Here is a 26192-nt window from a genome sequence, read left to right on the forward strand (position 1 = left end):
CATTATATTGCTATGGTAATAATCGTAACTCACTAAAACTATCAACTTCCATCAATGACAACATTTAAAAGTGCATCCTCATTTTTCCAATTTTTCATCACCACAGGTATATTTATTTTTAAAACTAAAAGTGATAAATATGTGAAAAGGCCTGAAGACAAATAGAGAGAATAAGAGAACGAAAGTTAAGCAGACATATTTATGCCATTGTGTTTCAATGTATTACATAATTTCCAGCCAAGGCAAAAGCAGGGATAACAAAGTCTTCAGCACATACTTGACTTTGTAAAGAAAAGATCAATATGACTATCAATCCTGTGAGTAGTAGAATCTGTAAAAATATTGTCTGACAGGAAGCGTTTAGAGATTTAGGGTTACCCTACCCAAGGATCCGGTGGGCAGGCTGGTCTGCCATAAATTCAACACCTATAGCAAATGATCATTTAAGTCAACTACTGTATTTTAAAACTAAAATTCTGACAGTGTTCAGGTTTGACCCTCTAGCTCTGACCATCATTGTTAACCGGATGTGTGTGTGGGCTTTCATCAGCACCAGAATCCTACTCCTACTGTAAATTAGCAAGCCATGCAGTGGTTGTGCTTGCCAGGCTTTTCTTCACACAAGTCAGTCCATATTTTGTGCATAAAGATTTAACCACACTACAGCAATTTAGATGTCAATATGTTGTTCTGAACAAATAGTGATGGGTCATGCCACTTAAGCTATATAGGTCCAACTGTAGCTACATTCATACAACCTCTTGTTCATTTTTCTCAGACGCAGAGAGTAAAACAGTTGCCAAATATTTATTGCACGAAGATCATTTGGAACAGGTTGTTAAATGTTAAATACAATCGACAGGCATAAGCAGATGTCTTATACAGACAGAAGATGTGTAACAAGAAAAATAATTGTTTGAAAAAAGCATGAGCATTTAACTTTATGCTCACAAACAACAGCTGTAGTTCCCTCCTTGAGCTATCCATATCTGTGCTATATGTAAATTTTGGAGTAGCTCATATGGATTTCTTGAGAGATGTTATTTTTTTAAGTTTATGTAATATATATATATATATATATATATATATATATATATATATATATATATATATATATAAAAACGAATATAATTTTGCCACAAAAAAATTATATAGCCACCATAAGAAAAAAAAAAGTTGATGCTAAGGTACAGGAGTAACTAATGTAATTAAATCGAGATTCTGAGTTACTCAGCTCTCAGATAGGAGAGTAAAACATAACCTCTTGGTGAACTCAGCCATCTGGATGAATTATGAGGGTCTAATCGGTGACCCCAGAGAGCCTAATTCAAACTCACTGCCAGCGTGGGTTGTGGGGCTCGAAGACGGGACCCTCTATTGTTACGCTCGACTCACTGGCTGTTGCTCTAATGGCAGATGAGAGATTAATGGCAATATAATGAGTTTGGGGAGGACACAGCGCAACAATAGAGTCCTGCTACAGCACAGGCCAATTACATTAGTCAGTCAAGGCAACTACCTGCATCAGCGAGAATACACCCAATTACATGTGCGCAAAATGTTCATAAAACACATTCAGGCATTCCCCACAGACACAAATGCATGCATATATATACACAAGCGGGAACCAAAGTGGCATTTATTAATTTTTTTCAATGAAGTGGGCTTTTTTTGCCGCCATTCTTCATTAATGCTCTACATGTCGTGAGGAGGGGGGGAAAAAACTGAGCCCATTCTCAACCTGCCAGCCTCCTGATGTGACAAAAGGGAGGCTAATTTATGCGTCAGTGACAGGAAATAAGGAGTGTGGCAGCGAGGCTGGGTGCCCACTTTTGGATTGCGATAATTGTGATTTGGTTGCTAGGAGGTTGAGGGTAATGAATGTCTTGTTGGTGCAGTTTGTCATAACCCGTGGCATCCATGGCTGCTCAAAGACACAGGACCTATTAGTTAACTGGCAGCGCATGATGCATGGCACCAGTAAGCAGAAGGCATCAGTTTGTGTATGAGAGAAAATTATATTAAAAAAAAAACTAAGATGGAGTTAATATGAGGCAAAAAAAAAAAGATTGACACTGCATCTGTAGAAGACCTCTTGAATGTTGTCATGAGATGTGTAGTCTTAAAAATGAAGTTGTTTTCATCTTGACCCGAAAAGTGGCGTCTTAGTTCCAATGACAAAAAAAAAAAAAAAGAGACAGCAAGACAAACCGTGTTTCTTTCCAGGACTAAAACCGTGAATCTGTATTCACGAAGCCTAATTGAAAGGAAGGCTGTCTTGCATGAAGAAGTGACACAAAGAGGAGAAAATACGAGGGTTCCTACTGCATTCACTGACGGATAACCTTTGATTTCCCTTCACTTGCATCAGGAATAGCTGCTTGGAATGACAATCACAAGTCAACAGTTTCTGATGCCGGTCTGCGTGCTTCAACTGCCTGTGATACGCCAGACCTATGAAGAAATGTCTTTGTTTGTGGACTGCTTCAGCAACATGCAAGACATTTTTTTCCTTACTTATTCAAATTAGTTTATTAACAATGACAGTGGTGGGTAAAGAACAGGGGGTGGTTCCTTATAATACAACAAATAAGAGAACAGTGAATGTAGAGGGAAATGTGGGGATTATTCTATAGAGACCACATAAAAAGCCTTCAGTTAATACAAAAAAGAAAATTTACCATTTTAATAGACTGGTTACTGAGCCTGATCTATACTGTTAAACACTACTTACTTACTTACTTACTTACTTATCCTCTTTAAGATTTTGGCGCCATACAAATTAAAATCACACCATGCATTTGTATTCTGATTCGATACTTTGCAGAACCAAATCTCACTGTAATGACACTTTTGGGGCAGCTCTCTACAAGCTTTGAAGTTCCAGAGACTGAAATTTCTCTAAAATATCTCAAGCTCGGTTACACTGGATCAAAAAGATTTGTGAACAACACTTTCCAAGTCATAACGGGGAGTCTCACCTGGATCAACGTTTGCCCATTCTAGCTCTAAAAATGCATGTACTGTATGTTTGGTGTTGTTTTCTTGCTGGAACATGAACCACATGTCCAGAGTCCTGATTCTTCTGCAGCCTCTGACATGTTTTCTACAAAGTCGGACTTTTTCTGTAGCTCCATCCATATTCCCATTAAGCCTGAGCAGCTTTCCATCCTCAAATTATGACGTTGTGGGGATGCTGTATTAAGGGTGATGTACAAAGTTAGTTGTTGCATTTAGGCCATACGGTCCCATTTTGCTTTTATTACCTGAGAATCTTATTACACATGTTTCTGTCGCAACACATAGCTTTCTTTCAAAATTAGCTTCATTCACAGCAGTTTGCCATAAAGGCCAAGTTTTGACTGATAGTTGTCCTTTCAAAAGAAACCCCCAACTGAGCTGTGGATCTCTGCAGCTCTTTACTATGAAGAATTACTATGGGATTTCGCCTGCTTAATAAATGCTCTTCCTGTCTGACCTTCCAGTGTAGTTGGATTGCTGTCTGTTGGTAGGTTTGCAGTCGTAAATAGCACATTTATAAATGACTTTGTTGACTTCTGAAGGCAATTAGTTGCCCTGGAATTACTTTTTTTTTTCTAGGGGTGTCAGGTGAAAGAGGACTTAACAGAATTGCAAACTCTACTTTTCAGAATTGTATCTGAAAATAATGTATTTTACCTTCCCTTTTGCAATTATTTACTACTTTGTTCGGATCTATCACCTACCATCCCTAAAATACAAAGAATTTTTTGGTTGCAATGTGAGAAAATGTGGAAAACTTTGCGAGGCAGTCTTCCTCGAGCTATAAAAAAAAAAATCACATAAACTACAACTGTGGCTTGTAAAAACGCGGGTTTATCTTTTACATTGTTGGTTAGTTTTCAGCTTATAACTCTAAGTACACATTACAAAAAAAAAACAAAAAAAAAAACGTTTTGCTTCAGGCTTGCAGAGTGTTGAAGCATCAGCTGCAGAGAAGCAAAATCAATCGGATTAAAGGACACTCGAGCGTAACTCGTCCTTCGTGATGAGAAGTTTGAATACAAGATAACCAGTTGAAGGACGACACACCAGTGTGATACTTTTAGCAAGCATCACTCAACACAGCCATATGGGACTTACAGCCTTCAGTTGTTGCTGTAGAGCTACTCGGAGCCTGCCAGTCTTTAACTAAAAAGGTACAGCTTTATCTTTAGGCTCCCTCTGACTGCGAGATCTAACGTCTGAACCTCTGCGCAGAGTGATTCCTGGAGGAAACGAGCTCTAATCTGCCGCACACAGATCCCGTGTGATGTGGAAGGGACTGACCTAAGTGGGTCTACTTAACATCCGTCTCGACAGCAGCTGCTAAGTCTATGTTTCATGTTGTCATGCTGATTTTCTCATGCGGAACTAATTGGTTGTTTTCGCCTGTTGTGCCGGAGCCACTGTCTGTAAAAACATAACTCAAGGACACTCGTGACAACTTGTGCGCATACTCACACGCGTACGCTATCATGGGGGTGTGGAAGAGAACAGGTGGGAAGAAGCGGACTAAATTTCATTCTGCTGGAGCCCTGAGTGAAATCTCCTTGAACCTGTTGCCATAGCTAATCACGCACATGCATACAAACCGACATGCTGAGCTCGCAACAAAAATTCCCCTCCACACACACAGACACACACACACACACACATATCCCAACCCTATACTCTCTGTCCTTGTCTGATTTGCATTTTGGTTAACACTCTAATTGCCTCTCATTAAATACCTTGTCACTTTGATTAATTGGTGTGATACAGAAATGTAAAACAGCGGAGCACCGTGATGCGCGGCGAGCAGTTGCTGATTGGAAAAGATGATCAAGTCTGCCTTAAAAAGATGCAAAACAGGGTGAAATGTTACTCGTGTAATTAGGAGTAAACAAAGTAAACACATTTGAGTCAGGGGTTTTGCTTTTTCATTTCTTTTCTTTTCTTTTTTTTTTTTTCCTTGTGGTCCTGAAGAGGTAAAAGTTTTGGAATCTGAGAGCAAGACTTGACAGTTTGTTTTGGTCTGCAGTTCTCTTCTCTCTAAAGGAACCACAAATGTATGTCAAGTAGGCTAAAGTTAAACAAAACAATAAAAACGAAGAAAACTGAAGTTTAGGCAACAGCTTTATTGAGTTTTATCTTTGAAGTGAGAAAAAAGTAAATCCTGAATCAAGGGAATTCATACCACCATCAGGCACCTGACGATGAATCACCTCTTTGTTTAGAGTCATGTTGCAGGCTACTTACTATACTATTCTTCAACAGCAGTGATGAGGTCATTTCTGAGATTCTGAATCGGATTTAGGTCTGTACTTTGGGCCATTCTTAACAAACGAAACTCATAAATATTGCTTTGATCCAAACCCTTCTGTTGCAGCATGTTTTGGGGTTGTAGCCTTGCTGGAAGGAGAACGGCTGCCGCAGGCTCTGGTCTTTCGCCGCCTTTAACATGTTTTCTTCCAGTGTTGCCCTGCAGCTAGCTGTATCCGTTATCCCTGCAACTCCGACCATGTTCCCTGACCCTGACGAGAAAATATCATCAAAGCTTAATGGTGTAACTGTGGTACCCTACTCTTCCCATTTTCACGACATGTTGAGCAGTGCCCTGTAAGACGGTCAGAGCTTTGAACGTTTGTTTATAATTTAACCCTGTTTAAAACTTTATCCATGACCTGCCTGCTCTGTTTCTTGGTCTTCATGATTATGGCTGTTCCAAAATGTTCTCTAACCAAACCTCTTATGTCTTTGTAGAAGAGCTGGGTTTCTATTAAGATGAAATCAAAAACAAGCGGACTGCATTTTCTAATTAGGTGGCCTCCAAAGGCACTTGGGGTCCACTCGGTTGTATTTAGGGGTATCAAAGTAAAGGATGCTGGGCAGATTTTTCAGAAAAATCATTGAAAACCTTGTATCATTTTCAAGGCTTTCTAGGCACTTTGAGGTCACCCGAACAAACATGATAACGAAATGCAAATAACGAGGCGTACTTTCTATTTACAAAGGGAAGTGAGTCCACCTCACTCCAAGCCCCTTTTCCATAACGCCTAAGAACTATTCATTCATTAGTCACATAGTCAGGGATGCAAAAATACAATAAGAAAATACATTAGGACTATCAAAACACTTATATACTGAAAAAGCTGCGAAATATGTCTCAACTCTGCACACTGCAAATAGAAGATTTCTTTGGAATCTCCAAACAACGACTAAAACTCATGCTCATTTCAACTCCCACTGATTCTATTAACTTTGTTTTCCCTGGTTGCTTGTCAGAGGCGCCTCAGCATCCCCGCACTGCTCTAATCACATCTCCGGCCTGATTCAATTGACCGATCATATATCCACACGGTGCACACACCTGTCACTCGAATGTGTGAAAACATGATATTTTTCCCTTTGTTGCACTGGATGATATTGTCTGTAAGAGACTTTTATTATTGAAATGAGACATTTATGAACAGTGAGCCCCTCTGAATCGTCACAGTGCAGTCAGGGGAGGAGAAAGAAATGAGATTTGGCAGATTAAAGTGGCATGCCACCTGCGTTTCCTCACTCTTCACAACATCCCACTTTCTATGAATATCAAAGCAGCTTTTTTTGTGAACAGAGTGGAAGTTTACAGAAATCACGATCTAGGGGTAAAAGAGAAAGATCGTGGTGAGAGCGGTGGCTCCCATAGGGGCAGACGTGGTCCGGCCTGAATGGATAAGGGCAGCGTATTGTTTCCATTGTAATCCTATTCAGCGTGAGACAGAAGTTATTCAGTCAAATGTGGTTATATTCAAACACTATGTCGAAGTTTCAAGTCGAGGGGGTGTTGTAATGCTTAAATTGTGCATGAAAATGTGTTTGTATGCGTGTGTTTGTATGCATCCTGTGCATCCGCTTCCATTTGTTCACAATGACACCATATCTGTCAGATTTAGCTGTGAGGTTGAGTGGTTTGGCTCTTATCTCAGTTTAGCGAACACATTTATTCATGAGCGCAAGCGTGCATGCGCGCGTGCACACACACACACACACACACACACACACCCTTATCTGAGGGGATTTCTTATCACTTGCTGTTTGTTTGAGGACTGGAAATAACATTTAACCATCTAAAGTGGCAAACTGATAAAAAGCCTGTCACATTTTTGAGGGGTAGACGTGCAATATGCTTTCAGTACATTGAAAGCTTCAAGCCCAGCAGTGATAGAATGATAGCTATCTCAACAAACCAACAAAGTTGGCCCCTGGTTCTAAAATGCTGGGACCCAGCTTGTAATAAATTAGGCTTCAATTTTTCTTTTTTTTTGTTTGTTTGCTTGTTTGTTTTTTTAATCTGAAGCATTTTACTGCTATTTCATAGTTTTGTAAGTTTTACTAGTTCCTTAACTGACTATCTAGTACTAAAGAGAACCTCTTGCCTTTGGACATTTCATACCAACAATGCTTCAGTTCAAACTTACCTAGTTCCTACTGTGCTTATGGTCTAAAGGCTTTTTTCAATGAGATGCCCAATAAAGCTTCAAATTAACCAGAGCTTTCTTTGGCTTTACTGGGCACGGAGTAACACTGCACTGCACATTGATTGGTGGTTTCACGTGAATTTGCGAGACGCCAATAACACAGAAAAATGTTATAAGATTTGCTGCTAATTGTTTTTAAAAAAGGCCTCTAAACATAGCAACAAAGTACCTGATGTTTAAAAGGCTTGTAAGTATTAAAAGAGGTTCAAAGTGATTCATTTGTACAAAGCTGGTCATCAAACCAGGAGCAAAGCAGTTTGTGTTTCTAAAATGATCAGAACAATGAGAACAAACTTTTTTGTGGAAGGCCTTCATGAATTTGCAGATCATCTGCTAATGACCAAACTGCGCAAATATATGGGAGTGTATGTGTTTCTAGCTCGGTCCTCCAACACATTTCTCAGAGATTACATCAGCAGTCTCGTCATGATTCAGGTGACCGAGTACTCCACTCACACCAAGCAATAGCTTCTAACGACCCAGGACAGTGCCGGGTGGGTTGTTTGCATCTGAATTAGAGTGCGCCTAGGAGGATGGGCCTCCATGTCCTTAAAATAGTAATAGTAATATAGTAATAGTAATATCATCTTTATTGTCATTAAAACATACATTACAAACATACATTACAACAAAAATTTTTCTCTCCTTTTAACCCATCCCCCTTGGGCTGCCATGTGCAGCGCCAGGGGAGCAATAAGGAGTTAAGGGTCTTGCTCAGGGACCCAGAGTGCAGGCGCTGGGGATTGAACCGGGTACTTGCATCCTTCTCTGAGTGCAAGCGCGGTGGTCTAACCTCTAGACCAAAACCCCCCTGTGGTGGCCTAGTGCTGCTAAAAACAGCAGCGCTCCAACTGCAGGTTGCTCAAGTGTGAGCCGCATTAACTGACAAAGACTCCTGGATAGGTGTCAAAATGTTTTCAGAAAGAACTGAACGAAATTCCCGTTGCCTCCGATTTAAGCCTGTTTGCTGTTCCGATGACCCGGATAACTGAGAATTTGCACAGGCAAATGGCAAAGAGGCAAATTGACACCTCAAACAAATCCCATTTTCTTTTTTGACAGATTACTGTCATCCTCAATGCTAATTAGTCTAAACCTTTATGTGTTATCTGATACCAGATTATTTAGCTACATTTTAATAAGCTTAAATTGTATGTGTTCTGAAGCCTACAAATATTGTGTAATTCTGAAAAAAATATGCATGCAAAAGGCAAAATGGTTTTGCCATTCCTGTTACCTCTACAAAAGGCAAAACCAAAATGTATTACTTGCATATTCATTTTTTTTAATCAGCTATGCTACACAAAAACAACCATCTATATCTACAAGGACATTTTTCATACCTATCCTAGTGCATATTCTGGTGAAATCTTTTGCCAAAATGTCAATAAAACTTTTCAACAGAAACCATATAGTTTTATGAAAAGCAACAAAAAGTAAAAGTAGGTACCTTTGCTACAGTGTGTTCTTTCTCACCAAGATTAATCTCACTGCATTGAACCTTGACCTTTAGGAAGGACTGTTTAGATAGACATGATCTTGGTTAAGGGCTATTGGGGTCCATTTTATTGGCAAATCTAACCTTTAACTTGAGAGATATAGGGGACCTAGACTATATCTTTGGTTCATTAGAGCTGTCCCTATTGGCGGCCATGTACTCAGGCTATTTTTAGCGCTCCTATGTTACTTTGAAGAGGTATTTCATAAGATGAGGTATTATCACGCCTTTGTCATCTTGGTCAGCGGAGCACAGCTGAGTAATGGGAAAAGAATGGTGTAATCACAATGGAATTAGTGTTTGATATTGAGTTTGAAGCCATTCACCAAAAAGGCATGGAAAGGCAACTGCAAATGTTAAAATAAACTACAGTCATTCAGCCACTGAACGTAAAGTAATTCAATCTAAGACAAAAACGGTGGTAATAATGGAACAAAATGGAAATATATATGTTGGTCTTAATATTTATTTCCAAAATGTATTATATAGTAAGAAACTGGTCAGAATAATATGTAAAACATGTCTATATGTCCTTTACATTAACGGGATAAATTTGAAACAGAAAAAATGTTGGAATCGTTGAACTTTACAGCATTTTGGTGCTGGTTGTGTGTAATTTTGCCTCCCTTGCTTGAGAAAGAGCAAATCTGCTTCTGTGCATGGGAAAGTATGTGTGATGTATGGCTGTATGGAGGGATAGGGTTGGCTATTAATTTTCTGAGGAGGCATCCAGCTGAGCGAGTTGACCAAGTAGGGAGTGTGCTGTGGTGTGTTAAAACCAGAGACTCAACAGCAAATGCTTGGAGGGATTTATTTACTTATTTATTTTTACAGCTGCAAGTACACATGTGACACATACAGCTGATAGTATGTGTCACATCTGATAGTAACCAGATAGCTAATAATCATTTTTTTCTTTAATTTCCTAACTGAGCTAAAACAATAAAATAAGTAATCAACTGCAACGTTAGACACTGAGGAAATAAAGTCGTTGGTTTTTATTTTTATACAGCACAGATAAATATAAAGTTTCAACTGTACGTTCGCATGTAGGAGGCTACTGTGTTTTTGTTTTCGATTGGCCAGAAAGCCAGAAAATGTCTCTAATGCCAGCCAGATGCTTGAGGGGTCCCAGCAGCTGACATCCTTCAAGGCATCAAAGCAGTGGATCTTCTGGATAACCTGCAGTTTGCAGCATCTCTGAGCTGAAACCTAAAATGGTTAAGGAAGTGTTTGGGACTTCATCAGCCAGTAGAACTTTTGGTTGCCATAGAGATTGGATGAAAGCTAATGGAAAGACAGTGTAGAACATGATGACCCCTGCTGCTTGAGCATCAAGAAGTCTGATAGTTGTACCTCTTGTCTGTGCAATTGCATTTAATTTTGTTATACAATTTATAAAATGACAAATTACTTGTTACTTAAATGCCAAGGCAAAGACATACAAAAAAAAAAACTCAATTTTCTGCTGACTGAAGCGAAAGAAGGGAAAGTGATCATTAAGGCATCCAAGATATACATGTTTAATGAATGTTCAGAGAAAGTGCCAGAGGTGCCTGAGTTGCCTTCCACTGTACTTAGCATTGCACTATAAAATGTAAAGTCTTTAATGATAAACCAAGGGAAACCACGGGACTGTGGGTTACCCAGAGAGAAATAAACAACAAAGATGAAAAAAACCCTTGAGGACCATTTGGAGGAAACACATGAATCTGAAAAATTACTTAAAAGAAGTAAAGACCAGGGTGGTTATGGAACAAAAAAAAAAAACAAGTGAGTGTAATTAGCAGGGTGGGCTGGAGCTTTGTGTGGGATGCATGGCTGCAGGAGCTGAGGAAATGGCCAAATGACACAGAATCAACACACAAGGTGAAAATCAGGGGGAAAAATCTAGTAAAATTGAACAGAGCAAACTACCACATAACACTGTTACACCCACCTTTTTATCTTAAGCTAAATGTAACTGAGTCTCCAAACGTGTAAAGTAGAATGAAGTTTACATTTATTTTTCTCGAAAATTAAGTAAAGTATGTCGATACTTTTGTAGCAAAAAAACAAAACAAAAACAAAGCAACAAACATATATACTTTCTTGTATGTAAATAGTTTTTTCCTCACCGGTTCAATGAAAGAAAAAGATCAGCAAAATGTAGATTCACCTATAAAATCTTTCTCTTCTCCTGTTGGGTTTTACTTCATGCTATTGTCCAGGTATATGATAAAAACTCACGATGCACAGAGACATTTGCTCCTTGGACAAACATGTTCTGCGCTATCGAGCGCTACCTTTGTCTCATTGAAACGGCAATGAGCTTCAAGTTAGTGCTTCCATTATTATATACCCAGCTACTGCTCATTAAAACGTCTAAGTTTATTAAACTTTGCCTGTTTTTATTTTCATTTGATTTGTTTTGATTATTCCTTTAGTGTCAGTGAAATCCACTCTGTTGGATGATGGTTGTGATTGTAAAAAGTTAACACATTTCATGCTAATTTAAGTGGCATTATAGCTTTGGACTGTATTTTGTAACAGTGTTATTTTTTTTTTTTGACAAATATCAATATATGTTTGGTCTTTGGGTTTACCTTAAGTAATCAGAAGAGCAAAGACAATCTACAACTTATTGGCAGCTGGTGCAGTGTGTCCCACTGGACTAACATTGATGCTGAAAATTGTCCGTATTTTAAACCCTAACCAAACAAATTGATATTTGCACATGTTCCAGATCAATGCAAATGAACAGTTTGGATAATCGTGCAGATCGATGTGTATGTATTCAAAAGCAGTCACTGAGAAGTGTTGCACAAATATTCTTCTCTGCCGTGATTATTGCATTGCACAATTATCGCTGTTCATGTGAATTATATACGGTATGTGATGCTTGCTAACACCTGGATCTCCAGGGGTACACTGTGTACCTGATGGTGCTTTTTGCCGTTTCAATTCTCATTTGTCTCAATCTGCATTGCTATTATGCACACAATGGGCTTAATAGTAGAATTCCCATGTCATTAATGCATCTTGGTTAGATTGATTGTTGGAAGAGTAGGTTAAGCTTGCATTTGAAAAAAGAGACAAGATGAGCACTATAGAGTGCACCTATATATTTCCTATTCTGAGCAAATGCTATGGCTGAACACATTACACAAGAACATTTCTAGAAGTAGCATGTGGATGGATGGATGGATGGATGGATGGATGGATGGATGGATGGATGGATGGATGGATGGATGGCCAGACACCATTTTGAGAAGGAATAAACTCTGCAAACAAATATTTCCGTACTTAACTGGACCTGGAGAAGTAAAAGATAGGGTAGTGAACAGTTGCAATGGCTTAGCCTACTGGGAAAGGCACTGTGAAGGAAAAGATATTCTTCTTATAAAGAACCCCCCCCCAAATTTTGCACTTACAGTTTTTATCTAGCACATGCTTTATCGGATGCTGTTTACTGACTGGGGAATTTGGGGGACTGATGCAAAAAAATGTCAAAATCATTGTGAAAACAGGTTCTGCCGCATAGCACGAAGGCTCCTGATTGATCATTTCTGGTAAAATAACTTCTTAGCTGAAGGTTTAAAAAGAAAACACCGCTCTAACAAGTAAACCATCTCCTATATGAATTGTTTTCAGTCAACATGAAGGAGAAGACAAGCCATTTTAAAAGGTTTTCACCTGCTCTCACTCAAAATGAGACTTCTCTCATGATACCTTTTTGCTCTCTCTCACCCAAGGTGAACGGGCGCGACTTCTCCAAGGTTGAACACGATGGATCCGTGGTGGAGACCATCAGGCGAGACCCCATCGTTGTCCAGGTCCTCCGGCGAACCCCCACCAGAGCCACTGTTGTGCAAAGGAACAGCGGCTCGGCACAGGATGTGTGCGTGGTCGACGTTTGCACACAAACAGACATCACTTTTGAGCACATCATGGCGCTGGCCAAGCTCCGGCCCGCTACCCCGCCAGTCCCAGACATCTGTCCATTCCTTCTGTCAGACAGGTGAGGACAAGCGCTTATTGTGTTTGCTTTATAACAGATATAAATTGTGTAAAAACCCAAGTAAATCCAAGCACTGTGATGTGGATATGCACAGCCAAACTGGCATACAGTAATCGCTTTGGTGTGCTACATCCATTTACCTTAATGAAGGCTTTTGCCAGGCGATTAAAATCCAATGGACTGATGGAGTAGGCAGCCAGCTTTGCTGGACAGCAAATGAATTCATTTTGCCTCATAAAACCACAGATTCAACAGCCTTGGTCAGTAATTATGGAGAGGCAGCGACGTGGTCAATTTTCAGAGTTCACGGCTTTAATGAGGCGAATGGTTGCCTGTTTTGCTGCAAAATGACACAAACTATTATAAAGACGTGGGATGTGGAAAAATGGTAAACAACTGCTAGTAAAGCCTGGTTCATGAAACATGTACAAGATATCCTATTCTGCAAATTATATGAACAGATGTCCACCTAATATATTTCACAGAATGGCACATGTGCATGTGGGGACACAACTTTTAAGTAAATGGTCTCTGACGTAATTATTGTCTTTTCTTCAGCTGTCAGTCCATCCATACCATGGAACACGAGTTTTATGAATGTCCAGAGTACCTGTCTAATACTCCAGCAGACGTTGAGAGGACTGAGGAGTATGAGTACGAGGTAGGATTTCCCATCATATACATTGCCTTGAAGTAGATTCTTCGGAGTGTTCACATTTTGTATGAAAACAAACCACAAACCTTTGTGTATCTTATTAGAATTTTCCCTTGCAGCTTCACATTCAGTTCATTCATGTGTGGCTGTGAGTCCACAGCAAACGCTAAATCACCCAGCCAATCCATGCCACTTAGCTCTTCAGCTTCCTCAAGAAACTCCAGAAATGAGATAATCTCCTGTTTCTGTGTTTAGCAGGCACACATCTCATATAATCAGTTATAACTTCCTAAATATTAAACTGATTTTCACACATTTTCTTGGTCCAAACCTTAAACATAAAGCTATCATAGCATATGCATCAGTGTTATGTTCTTAGTGGGGTTAGCGTTAATAGCTTGTAATTATTTGTAAAACACAGCCACTCCTATGTTTACATACATATATACAATATATATATATATATACAATATATATATATATATATATATATATATATATATATATATATATATATATATATATATATATATATATATATATATATACTGCGTGTATATATATATATATATACTGCGTGTATATATATATATATATATATATATACTGCGTGTATATATATATATATATACTGCGTGTATATATATATATATATATATATACTGCGTGTATATATATATATATATATATATATATATGTGTGTGTGTATGTATGTATGTATGTATGTGTGTGTGTGTATCATGTGGTTTTGTGGACTTTGTGTTTTTTGTTTAGTGTTAGTTTTAGGCAAATAAAGTATGACTTCTCTAGAAAGATTAAGGCTATGAATTCTACATTAAGGGTGACAAATTCGCTTCTCCTCTCTAGTAGGCACATAGGTCTCTATAACATGTGTGCAAATGTGTGTGCAAATTCACCAAAGTTATGGTGAGAGGAATAAACACAGAAAAAAACCTTACAAGATTAGTTTGTTCCCATGTTTTGAGAGGGAAGGAGGATACTTCAGACAGCTGGAATATTAGGTTCTCTATTGATAGTCCTAAAAATGTCTTTTTCTCTTTTTTAAAAGAGAGGGAATATGTTCTCATACTTTAGTGACACTTTAATAGAGGAATATGTTAAGGACTTAAATAATACATTTGCTAGAGCTGATTTCACAAAACACAGCAAGACATTAACAGTCATAAATTAGCTACTAGAGCTGTCACTAATCCGGTATTGTCATGTTTTATATTAGAATCCAGCAGAATAATAAGCTACACTCTCATCCTTTCAGGAAGCCACATTTTCCGTGTCCTGTAGGACAAGCTTCCATTCTTTTAATACCAGTAATGCAAAATTATAAATAAACAAGATGTGTTGGAAAACAGTGTTTGATGACTGACTGATATCTGTCAGGTTAACGTTAACATGATTCAAGTGAAGACTTTGATTCTATCAGCGATTAAAAAAACAACACAAATTTATTAGCAGGGTGTTTATTTAATTTTTTTTTTAAGTAAAAGATTAAAAAAGAAGCAAAGCAACAACCTCGACATTACTACGTGTCGTTTTACTGACAAGTCAATGAGAAATCCTGTGAAGACAGTGGGATCCGCCTCTCTGGCACTCTTGTGCTCTAAGATTTCAGCATTTCGTAAACAGAAGGAATGGCCTGCAAGCAGACGAGATGCACGATGAGGAGATTCACAACAGCAGTTTCAACCTTTTGGACAATACTGTACCAATATTTAGCAGACCAGCTGAAAAAGTGTGACCAGGCAGCCACGGTTTGCCCGTACTTGCTCTAAAGGTCGAAAGCTGGTCGAGAAAATGCCCTTAAATAATTGCATCTGTAATTGTGTCACAACACGTTTCACGTTTTTATTTGAAAAGACATTTGAAAGCCCTGTATCCATTTCTCAGTGGGGAAGAAAACAGCATCATTTATACATAATAAATACACAAAATACATTCAAGGTTGTTGCTTTAATGTGATACGGGACCAAAAAGCTCAGGGAGGATGAACACTTTTGCAGGTCGTATGTGCTATGGTGGTGCAGACGAAACATCTATCTGTTCCAGGCGCAGGTTGACCTTTTGTGCGGTCTTTTTGCTGATGCATTGTGCCAGTTAGATGATGTTACCTTGAGGTTTTCTCAGGTTGAAAGTCATGAGTATTATTTGCTTTGTCTGTCTTCTTGTTTGGTTTAATAGGGCCTTCCTGGTTCAGTGGACCGTTTTCTTGGTTGTTAGGATCCCTTTGCTGCTAGCATGGGCCTTTTACCTCACATCATCACCTCTATAAAAAGGGGCCCTGGTTCGGGTCAGGCGTAGGGTGGGCGATGGATGGGGTTTTGTGTGGTAATAGCAGTGGTATCACAACAACGTTGACTGTACAACATTCGCTAATACACACTTCCACCCCCACCTGCCAGACATGCACGCACCAAATCAGCTGTCCCAGCTTTTCCCAGTCCGTCCATGTGTATCTAACCGAAACCGAAATGGCTTTCCTCTTGCAGGAAGCCGAACAGGGCTGCCATTCCCAGGAACATTATTTCTAACTGACAGGTTTTGCTTCACTTCAAACTGATTGCCCACATGGGATACAGCTGTCATAATACACCTGGTGGTTCTGCCAAATCCAGAACACCATAATATTACCAGGCAGCAGCGCAGTTTCAGAGTTATGACTTTGACAGATCGAACGACTACTTTTGAGGCATGCATGGGGGAGTGGGGGGTGGAATTCCACTACATTTATATACTAAGACACTGTGTAAACTCACCTCCAAGGCAAGATATAGTTTAATAAAGTAGTAGCGGCTTGGACTGAATTATTAAATCCCAACTTCGTTTGTCCACAGGTAGCACATTCAAATGTTGCATTCATTTAATCTTGAGAAACAAAATAGCCACAAACGAAAAACAAACAATTTCAGGCAAACCTGTTTTTGAGAACCTAGAATCTGGTGGAGCCTTAAGCAGCGCAGGATGGAAGCAAGGTTAAAGAAAGCTGATTCACATGCATTCGACATGCTTGCACAGTGCAGGGAATTTGTATTTTTGATGTTTCAGATAATCAAAATTATTTTAATATCAGAGAAACTATATTCATAGAGCACTTTTTATACTCTTTACAGAGGTAAAAAAGGATAAAAATGTGATAGAAATGCAACAATCCATTTGTTGGCTCAGTTTTTACTGGTCAAACCCAGATGAACGACCAGTGGGTCATGAATGCTTTTGCATATTCTGCAAAAATATATAATAAAAAATACACGTTTCAGTCATCTTTTCATTAAAATAAAAAGTTTGGTTTACTGGCAATAATGGATTAACCATTGGGGAAATCCAAGTTAGAACCCTGATTGACCAAATAATCTCTCTTTTGTTGAAAGCTGCTTTCAGCTGAACGAGTGTCATCCTGTGAAACAAGGAGACAATAATGTTGTGCTTGGCACTAATTACAGCTGAATAAAACATGGGATGTCGGTGAAGCGAACACCGGATCTAGATGTTTCTTCCAGATGTTTAATGTCACCCTAAAGGACAGAAGGAATGGCACCTGTTGTCAGTGTGGCTTCACTCTTCCTTGCACATTTATAATATAACTGGGATACCCGCGAGTGGAATTTCCTGTAGTATTGCAAAAATTGAAAATCTTCCAGTTCGTATAACTACGGATCAGTATAGAATATAATCCGTCCATACTTTATTTAAGCCACAAAGCCCAGTAATCTTTTGCAACCTTTGACCCCGGCCAATTTTTTTTCTCGGAGAAAATTATGTTTAATCTCGTTGCAGACAATATCGAGGATTCAGTTCAACCAGTTTACCATACCGCCGAGGAATGTGTCTAGTAAGAAGCTGTGTGTTGCCGTACAAAATTATAAACTCCTTCCACCACCCAGCCTTTGAAGGTCAGGGCTGTTTGCGCAGGGGGTCAAATGCCACAGAAATTAATTTCTTCCCCTGTCAGTCTCCGCTAGCGTTGTTTCCCATGACAGTAGAAACACGGGAAGGGGGATTAACGCTCGCCTACCCCTCCATCACCCTCAGCCCCCCTTCTTTACCCGAAACCCTTCTTTCATTTCATCATAGAGGTGAAATGGATTTGGCAGTGTGAGGTTAATAAAGATTACCCCCCAGAGTTATCGTTATGTGATTACCTTAATACACAGCAGAGATCAAAAGGAACCAGCGGTGAGTACGGCTAAATTTGGGGAAATTTCCTGTGGGGGGGGGGGTGCAAAGACATGAAAGACCCAGCCTGTATGGCTCTACTGGATTGGCTTAGGTTGAGTCTTGCATTCTTACAGTTAATTGATATACACATCCCCAGGTGGAGCTGAGACCAGAACGAAGTCAGGCAATATGCAAATAAAGGGTTGCTTGTGCTTCAAAATTGACTTTTCTCCTTGGTTTTCATTCACGAGCTGAAAATGTTTGAGACCCTTCCAAAGAAATACAAACTGCACAACCATGTATTCAACCAAACTGTGGTTTGTTAAAACCGTCGGCACAAGCGAAGGTTAAAGTAGTTTGAAAGAAAATTACCTGATAATCATCGAGACACAGGCCTGCTATGAACTAGAACCTGCTGGAACATGTCCCAGAAAGACTGAAGATTGCTCTCCAAATCAAAGGGTCCACCTCAAAATCAGTTCCCATAAACAAACCCTTTTTGCTTAGTAAAAGGGGTTAGAAAAAAGACTTCAAATGTAGACTGTGAGAATAATGATTAAAAAAATCCTTACATTGTTTGATGATGAAGTGAAAGGGCACGGTATATTGCCAAAAGTACTGAGACACCACTATGAATCAGTGAATTGAGATTAAATATAGGCAGCTCCAGGTCAAATTGTGCCTTCCCTAATTACTTCCCTTTCATACTGCACTCATACCTATCCATTGCCATTCAGTCCCTCCCTTTATGCATCCATGCAATTAAATTATATAATATTCATTTAAATTATTTTTTCTGGTCAAGTATTTGCATGAATTAAACTCTCATTGGAAATGAAAAGCTCTAACATGACAAGCCAGATTGATAAAGTGTAGAGCTAAACCAAGAGTGCTACACACTGGGCTTGCACCCATTGGATCCATTCAGGGGGAAAAAGGGACGTTCAGCAGAACTTTCCGAGTTGATTGGATGAAGCCACACCCAGTGCCTGCCTACCAAACTTTGGTTTTACCAAATCACTGTATCAAATGAAAATGTCGTAAGCGGGAGGCACCATAAGAAACAACAAGAAGCTACGCCTGTCCAGGTGCGCTTATTTGGACGTGACGTAACAGCAGCAGATGCGTGGGCGTCCTCCTGCACTGCCACATTTATTTTGGTTTGGCTTTGGGCTCGGCAGCTCTTGCTTTCGTCACTGGTGTATTCTCTGCCTTAAACCATGATACAGCAATTATTGGGCGACTTGTGCTGGGTCGCTTCTCGAACAGTTGAGCGGAACAAAACGGATTCTTGTGTGTTTGTGAACCCCCAAAATACTACGAGAATTCAGCTTGCAGGCAAGGTTAGAAAACCTCATATCCTATACATATACAATTTAAATTAATCATATTTTTCAATCAAAAAGACTGTATTACACCACAAAAATGTGGTTCTGATCCCCATTTTCCAGTTGTCTTCTGAAATATTACATATTGTGCACCTTGATCAAAGTATAATAACTAAGCAACTTTCTGCAGGTTAGATATTAATTACTCCTGCATACCCACATTTTCTGACAGCATGAATAGAATATAGACAGTTACTTTAAATCATCAGCTTGTCAAAGCAGATATGAAACCTCCCCTTGTAGGTACAAACTGATGTATGGTCAATGTAAAATGTCTCATGGCAAAAGCAGATATTGATTGATGGATAAAATTACCAGTCGGATAAAATCAAGCTCCAAGGCATACAGCTTGGCTCTACAAACAGTGTGAATGCGACACTCTAAACAGCTCCGTGAATCGCAGCTTGGACCAATGATATGATGCCACCTGTTCAGTAGGGAAGCTTTTTTTCCTTACTGGACAGACATTGAAATGTCCTCGCTGCTACATTTCATGGTCAACTGTTGTTTGTATCATAGAGTGTAAGCAAATGGGAAAAGCCAAGAAGTTGCTCATTTCCTGGAAGACCTGTGTAATGTCACAAAGCATAGTTTCAAGTCAAGCAACGTTCCACAGAGTGACTTGCTACAGACCTGCCCGCTTCATTTGACCTTCAGATTAGAACACTGCATGGAAAGCTTAATGTTCTGAGTTTCTATACCTAAGCAGCTGCATCCAAGCTTTCCGTCAAGTGCAACGAAGTGTGCAGATGCGGCGTTGTAAAGCATACCCCTTCTGGACTCTGGTGTATTGGGGACGTGTCCCTCAGAGTGAAAGATCATGCTTGTTTTTAGTCTGGCAATCTTGTGTGTTTGGGGATTGACAAGAGCGCACTACTTGCATGGCGTATGGTTATGATGTTAGGTGGTGTTTCCGGGATTACGCTCTTCCCTTTAGTTTAAAATAACTGTTACAACATACATATACCTTATGGACAATTTCCAGCTCATCCAGTTGCAATAATGGTGTGCACTAGTGCACAAACCAGAAAGCATAAGGACGTGGATGATTGGGTTGGAGACAGAGGAGTGGCTCTCAGTCCTCACGGCGCACCTTCCTGCATGTTTCATGTGTTTCTCTGCTGCTATTCACCTGGCTTAATTAAATGGATGATTGGCAGACTTCTACAATACTTAGCGGCCTTTTGAGGAGGTAATGCAATCAATGGAATCAGACATGCTGGAGCAGAGCCACTTCTTAAACATAAAAGAGCAGAGGGCCACAAGGACAAGGCTTGGAATGCTTGAAAAAAAAGGTAAAATATTCTCCTTGTGGACAGGGAAAACAGAAGAGACAAAGCCATTAGAATAGAAGGAATAGAAAGATAATTTATTGTCGAACGTTGGGATAATTCTAGCTGCAAAGGGAAATAGGCAACTCCACGAAAAAGTGCCTTGGAATAAGAACAGGAGGCCAATGAAGTTTGTGTGTGTCTAAAGGCGAGCATCATAATGCTTTTAATGATATAATGCATGTTTAGAGGAATTCAAGCAATATGTTCAGTAACTAGAATGCTAAATTATTTCTCTGTCATAGTGGGTGGTGGGAGTATCATGATCTGTGTAGTTGTGTTGCTACCTTCAGAGATCTATTGCCCTTTTCTTGTTTCCATAACAGAAGCTGTCTCTGTGTAGCCTGCTTTGTCTCTGTAGTAATTTGCACATGGTAAAAAAAAAAAAGTGGGATTCAGCGTTTACACACGCTGCCTCTTTTACCACCCGAGTGGGACAAAAAAAAAGAGAAAGGAAAAAAGAAAAAAAAAGCTGTTTAAAAACTTAAATAAAGAATGTTGCACATTATGAGTTTTATAATGACAGTGAATTGTTTACTTCAGAATACGTACCTAAAACCTTAAACCAACCGACAGTGGAGACGTTGTTACAATTAGGTCCTCAAAGGAAACAATGACCCCCCCTAGCACATGCATCCTGTTCAGACAACTATTTAAGCTTTTATTAAAGCTACATAAAGCTCTTGATATGGTTTTCCATTTTCCAAACCTAAAGGTAAAGGAAAATATGTGCTATTGGCACAAAAGGTGGGACTCCCTAAACCATGGAATACCATGGACGTTATTTGTTTATAACTATTTGAAGTCAACTAGTCCTTGTCTTTCTTTTCATTTTTAGCCAAGACAAGTTGTTGTCTTCACAAAGACGTTGAAAGTAAGGCTTGGTAAGCCAACTGGATCAAGCCCCGACTAGCTTTCAACTTCATGTAGATACGATTGTACTGAAACTGAATTTTCGATTGCAATGCAAATTGTAGTTGACAATAAAATTGATTGATTGATTGATTGATATTAAAAGGCATATTTATGTAGATGTCTTTTGAAATTTCACTATTCAATACAATTTCATGTGGTTTTGAAGAAAGGCAGTGTTGTCTTTTCAACAAATAAAAAATATTGCATTTCTTTGTGTCTAACAGGAAGTGGAGCTCTGTCGGCTGAACAGCCAGGAAAAGCTTGGTCTGACACTGTGCTACCGGACTGACGATGAGGAGGACACTGGCATTTACGTCAGCCAGGTACAGAGAAAGCACTGATGAAGCTGTGTAAGAAAAAAAAAAAAAAAAAAACATTTATTTTTGGTTTTATTTGACTTGACATTTTAAAAGTTAAATTAAAGCACTTCTAAATGGATTGTAGCACAAAGTCTTGGTTCTGAGACTCATTATTAGTCTCTTTCAAGCAAGAGGTTATTCAAGGATTTCTAGAAACCCCATTCCCATATTTATGTTATAAAGCTGAGAGGGAGCAGAATTGAAATATGGAGGAAGAAGAAAAAATAGTTTTCCAGTCAAACATCAACTCCAAATGAGATACGCATGGCCTAAAAGGAAGTCAGGTTTGAAATGTGATTCACTATCTCCCCTTCTCACTTCTCATCCTTTAACATGTTGCTACGCTTTTAATTAGCTCACGGCAGCTGCTTTCTCTTCCTTTCCTGCATAAAGTTTGAAATGACTTACTCTCCCATTTGCTGCCACTCATCTAAATACCAAACACGCAAAGCCAGACAGGAATACATTACAGAGATTCTCCTAATTCACATGATTGTCAGCCAAGAAAAAAAAAAAAAAAAAAGAAACGCCACATTCCGTATTGCAAAAGTGTTGATAAGGCGGAAGGAAAAACTAATTATGGAGCTATCCAAGAGAAACCCAAATGAATGAGGGAATTCTGAGGAATTTAGGAAAGGGGAAATAAATGAAGAAATCATTCAGTTTGACTGCAGGTGCAGTTTCAATCCTATTATGAAGACAAAGACATGCTGAGAGGAAAAGTAAGAGCTGCTATGAGGATTAGTTTTCCAGCACAAGGACATAAATGGCAGAATTACAGCAGTCTATTTAGCTCCCTTAGAATCAGTTACATGTGATAGACCAGATCAGCGTAGTGCACAGTTGTGAAGAGACATCATTTTAAATGTATTGCCTTCTATTTAACCCCTTTTTACTGTGATACCCCTGAATAAAAATCCAGTGGAACCGATTACTTTCAGAGGTCTCCTAATCAACAAAAAGGGTCCAACTGAGTGTAATTTAATATTTGCATAAAATATTTGTGTTGTGTTTTGTAAGACGCGAAAGAATAAACCACGTTTTTTAATATACTGTAAATGACAGCTGCAGAGATACATTGGTCAGGCTGGAAAAATCTGATGACAGGACATGGATGTAGAGACTCCGGGGTTATGATTACCTTTAAGTTGCAATAGGATCATTAAGGCCACTAGTCCCTGACCAAACTTCGTCACGTCACTCTTTGACTCATTGCCACTTGTAAAAAGCTTCTTAACAGTGCCAACATGTTTCAAGATGTGACTGGCTGTGTCTAACAGCCGTCTGAGGAGACAAATCAGTCTCTTTAATGTCGGTGTTTAATATTTCATGTGCATGGCACCTTTTACTCCTCTTTCAAACCGCCTCTCTTCTCTTTCCAAAATGTGCCCATTTCTGCATTCTTGTCCTGGAGATGTACTCCCTCCCCCCCCACCGCTGAATCTTTGCCTGGCCCTGTAATGCCAGGTCAACTGCACTTCCCAGATGTTGCTTTCACGGAAGACCGGCCTGAAGAAAGACGTTTTAGAAGAGAGTCACTAGAAAATCCTGTTTAAAGTTTGCTACAAGCCATGCAGGCGACCCAGCAGACACGTGAACGACGGTGCTGTGGTGACGTGAAAACAAAATTGTACCTTTTTTGGTCCCAATCTAAAGCGCACATCCCCTTGGACACACCATCCCGTTTGTTACACATGGTGAAGGTAGCATCACGTTGTCGGGATGTTTTTTCTAAGGCAGGGACAAGGAATTAGAGATCATTTTACATTTGGGTCGCTTTGTCGTATAGTCACGGGGAAAACGATGCCCCCATGGGAACTATTTCTGACGTCTAACCATCATTGTTTGTACAGGAGGTTTTACTTTTATAGACTCTGCTTTCAAAAAATGGGGGGCCCTCCTTTGATTGACACATCTCTTGACCAACTGCGTTAATCTGCAGTTTCTCCAGAGACATTTATTCACCTCAGCTCATTTTTTAAACTCCCTTCATGCAGGCAGCTCATAGCCAATAAAATTAGTCACATGGATGCATCACTTCTCGGCGTAGAAATTGAAATCCCCACAGCAGCGGCATGAGTAAAGCAAACCGGTTCGCTGTGCCCGGCCTACGTCCTTGTGCGTAAAAGCAATTTCACTGTGTTAAACGTTCATTCTTCCCCTACTGTAGTTCAGTCATGATGCCAGTGAATCGGTGTAAAGACCATGATTCCTCTGGATGTGAACTTTCGACAGGGCTTCACTGATGTCGCAACATAGAAGTAAACAGGAGTTACAGCCTTTTAAAGTTGGCATCTTTGCAGTTTGAATCCATTTGTATAACTCTTGGAGAACAACTGAACATGTCAACAGAAAAAAAAAGGCTCAGAATAATAATTTTCCATGCTACTGACCTTAAATTTAAACCTGTTGTAGAACAGACTTGTCTCCTTTGGATCCTTTTTTTTTTTTCAAGCCGGGACCTCTTTGCATCAGTCTGCAGCTGCGTGACAAAGAAATAATTAAAAGATGAGAACAAAGAAGTGGTGAATTTATGCGTGTTACAACTTCAATATCTACACACTGGTTACCAGTGCAACAAATTGGACTGCTCAGTGTTACCATTACAAAGGCACCAAGCTTTTGCATCTACTCTACACTGCAAAAAGGGAACTAGAAGTAGGTAAAATCCTCTTGAAATTAGTGTATTTTTCATTGATTTGAGCTGGTAAATCAGACTATTGGCCAATGGAATAAGATTTTCACACTTAAAATAAGAACAATTCATCTCCCTCATCTTATTTCAAGTGCAGAATGTCTAATTATCTTATTTTAGGGGTAGACATTCTCATTCCATTGGCAAATAGTCTTATTTAGCTGCTCAAATCAAGGAAATTATACTAATTTGAAGAAAATGTTGCTTACTTTTAGTTCCCTTTTTGCAGTGTAAAGGGTTCAAGAAAAACATATAACTGAATTTGGGCATGCTTTTTTTTTTGGCGTTTTGTTTTGGCATTTGTGGGTCTCAAAATGTGAGATTGTTCAAGTGGCATGAAAACTTTTGTAAGGCATTGTATCCTGGCTGCTAGTTTTGTGCTTTTCACTTGTAACTTTTGAACATGACAAAGAAATCTCCAAAACCGTTGGAAACAGGCTGCACAAGCTGTCGTCCAACCAGCGGAATACATATTTTTGTCTGTGTATTTGATATGAAGGATACCAGCGCTAGTCTTTCTCATTGAAATGCATCCGTGGATAGCATTGATGCAACTTCAGGAAATGCATCATTTCATTCTAGCCTTGTCTACTATTTTGTTTTCCTTTTTTTTTTTTAGGTCTTGCACACCTTACTGAGACTTTTGATCTTGCACGTTGGAAAAACATCAAAGTCAATGATTGTGCCCTGTTGGTGTAGGCTATGTGCAAATCCACCAGGATGCCTTTTGAACAAGAGGATATAGTGAGCTATTCAGCTCAAAACGTACAAGTTGTTGTTTTACGGTGTTTCTACATTTTTTTTATCTCAGTCCCCCACTGTATTTTTAGTTGTCTCCATGCGTGACACTCTATTTATGTAAAAACCTCCATGTTAAATCAGCGGTTGTTTGTCACTATCTCCTTAAACTTGAATCTGAATCAACCCCAGTACTGACAGTCTCCAAAAGCCACTCTTTAACATATGAAAAAAAATGCAGGGTTCAGAGCGAGGTTAAAAAAGGCTTTTCTTTATAGGGAGAAGCCGTGTTTTCTGCTAACGGCACACATCAAAGTGCAGTTAGAGCGTGAAACATTGCGGCTATATTTTCGAGAAGAAAGACAAGCTCAATGACTAGCTGTCAGCATTGACTTCTGTGTGGGGGGGGGGTGTTTGTGTGCAGGTGGAGCCCAACAGCATAGCAGCGAGAGACGGGCGCATTAAGGAAGGAGATCGCATTCTGCAGGTAAAATATTTAATTTCAGGGGCAACAATCCACAAACATCAGGTTATGTCATGTTCTTAGAAATGTAACCTTATTTTCTAGTACTTATCAAATTACTGCAACCCTTTTAATTTATAAAAAAAAGGGAAAAAAATAATCTCAGTAAAAAGTCCTGGCAATAGATTCTCTCCCCTTCTCTTCAGACATTCATGTGAGAGAGTATCTGAGCTGCTGGTGTATCGAGTCTGGGCAAGGATATGTATATTTAATCACCTCGTTTTATCAGGGAAATTAAAGTCCTTAGTTGCAGTTTTGCAGGCACTACATCATCTGTGAGAACACTTTCTTGCTCTGTCTTATTATGCAAACCCCCCACCCCTACCATGGGGTCAGAGAATGCAAGTAGATTGTTTTTTTAACAAAGGCATGTCTTTGTAAATGTAACTGGCTCAA

The 26192-nt window shown here is 39.3% G+C and overlaps 1 protein-coding gene across 1 annotated transcript in view; it reads left to right on the plus strand.

Annotated features, from left to right (window-relative positions):
• Positions 1–26192, plus strand: part of pdzrn4 (PDZ domain containing ring finger 4) — a 49888-nt gene that overhangs the window by 17329 nt on the left and 6367 nt on the right. The window contains exons 2-5 of the mRNA XM_036148965.1: positions 12756–13021; positions 13580–13682; positions 21706–21804; positions 25698–25760. Of these exons, the coding sequence (XP_036004858.1) occupies positions 12756–13021; positions 13580–13682; positions 21706–21804; positions 25698–25760 (531 nt within the window). The remainder of the gene's footprint in view (positions 1–12755; positions 13022–13579; positions 13683–21705; positions 21805–25697; positions 25761–26192) is intronic.

The sequence above is a fragment of the Fundulus heteroclitus genome, chromosome 17 (assembly GCF_011125445.2).
Source record: "Fundulus heteroclitus isolate FHET01 chromosome 17, MU-UCD_Fhet_4.1, whole genome shotgun sequence".
NCBI lineage: Eukaryota > Metazoa > Chordata > Actinopteri > Cyprinodontiformes > Fundulidae > Fundulus > Fundulus heteroclitus.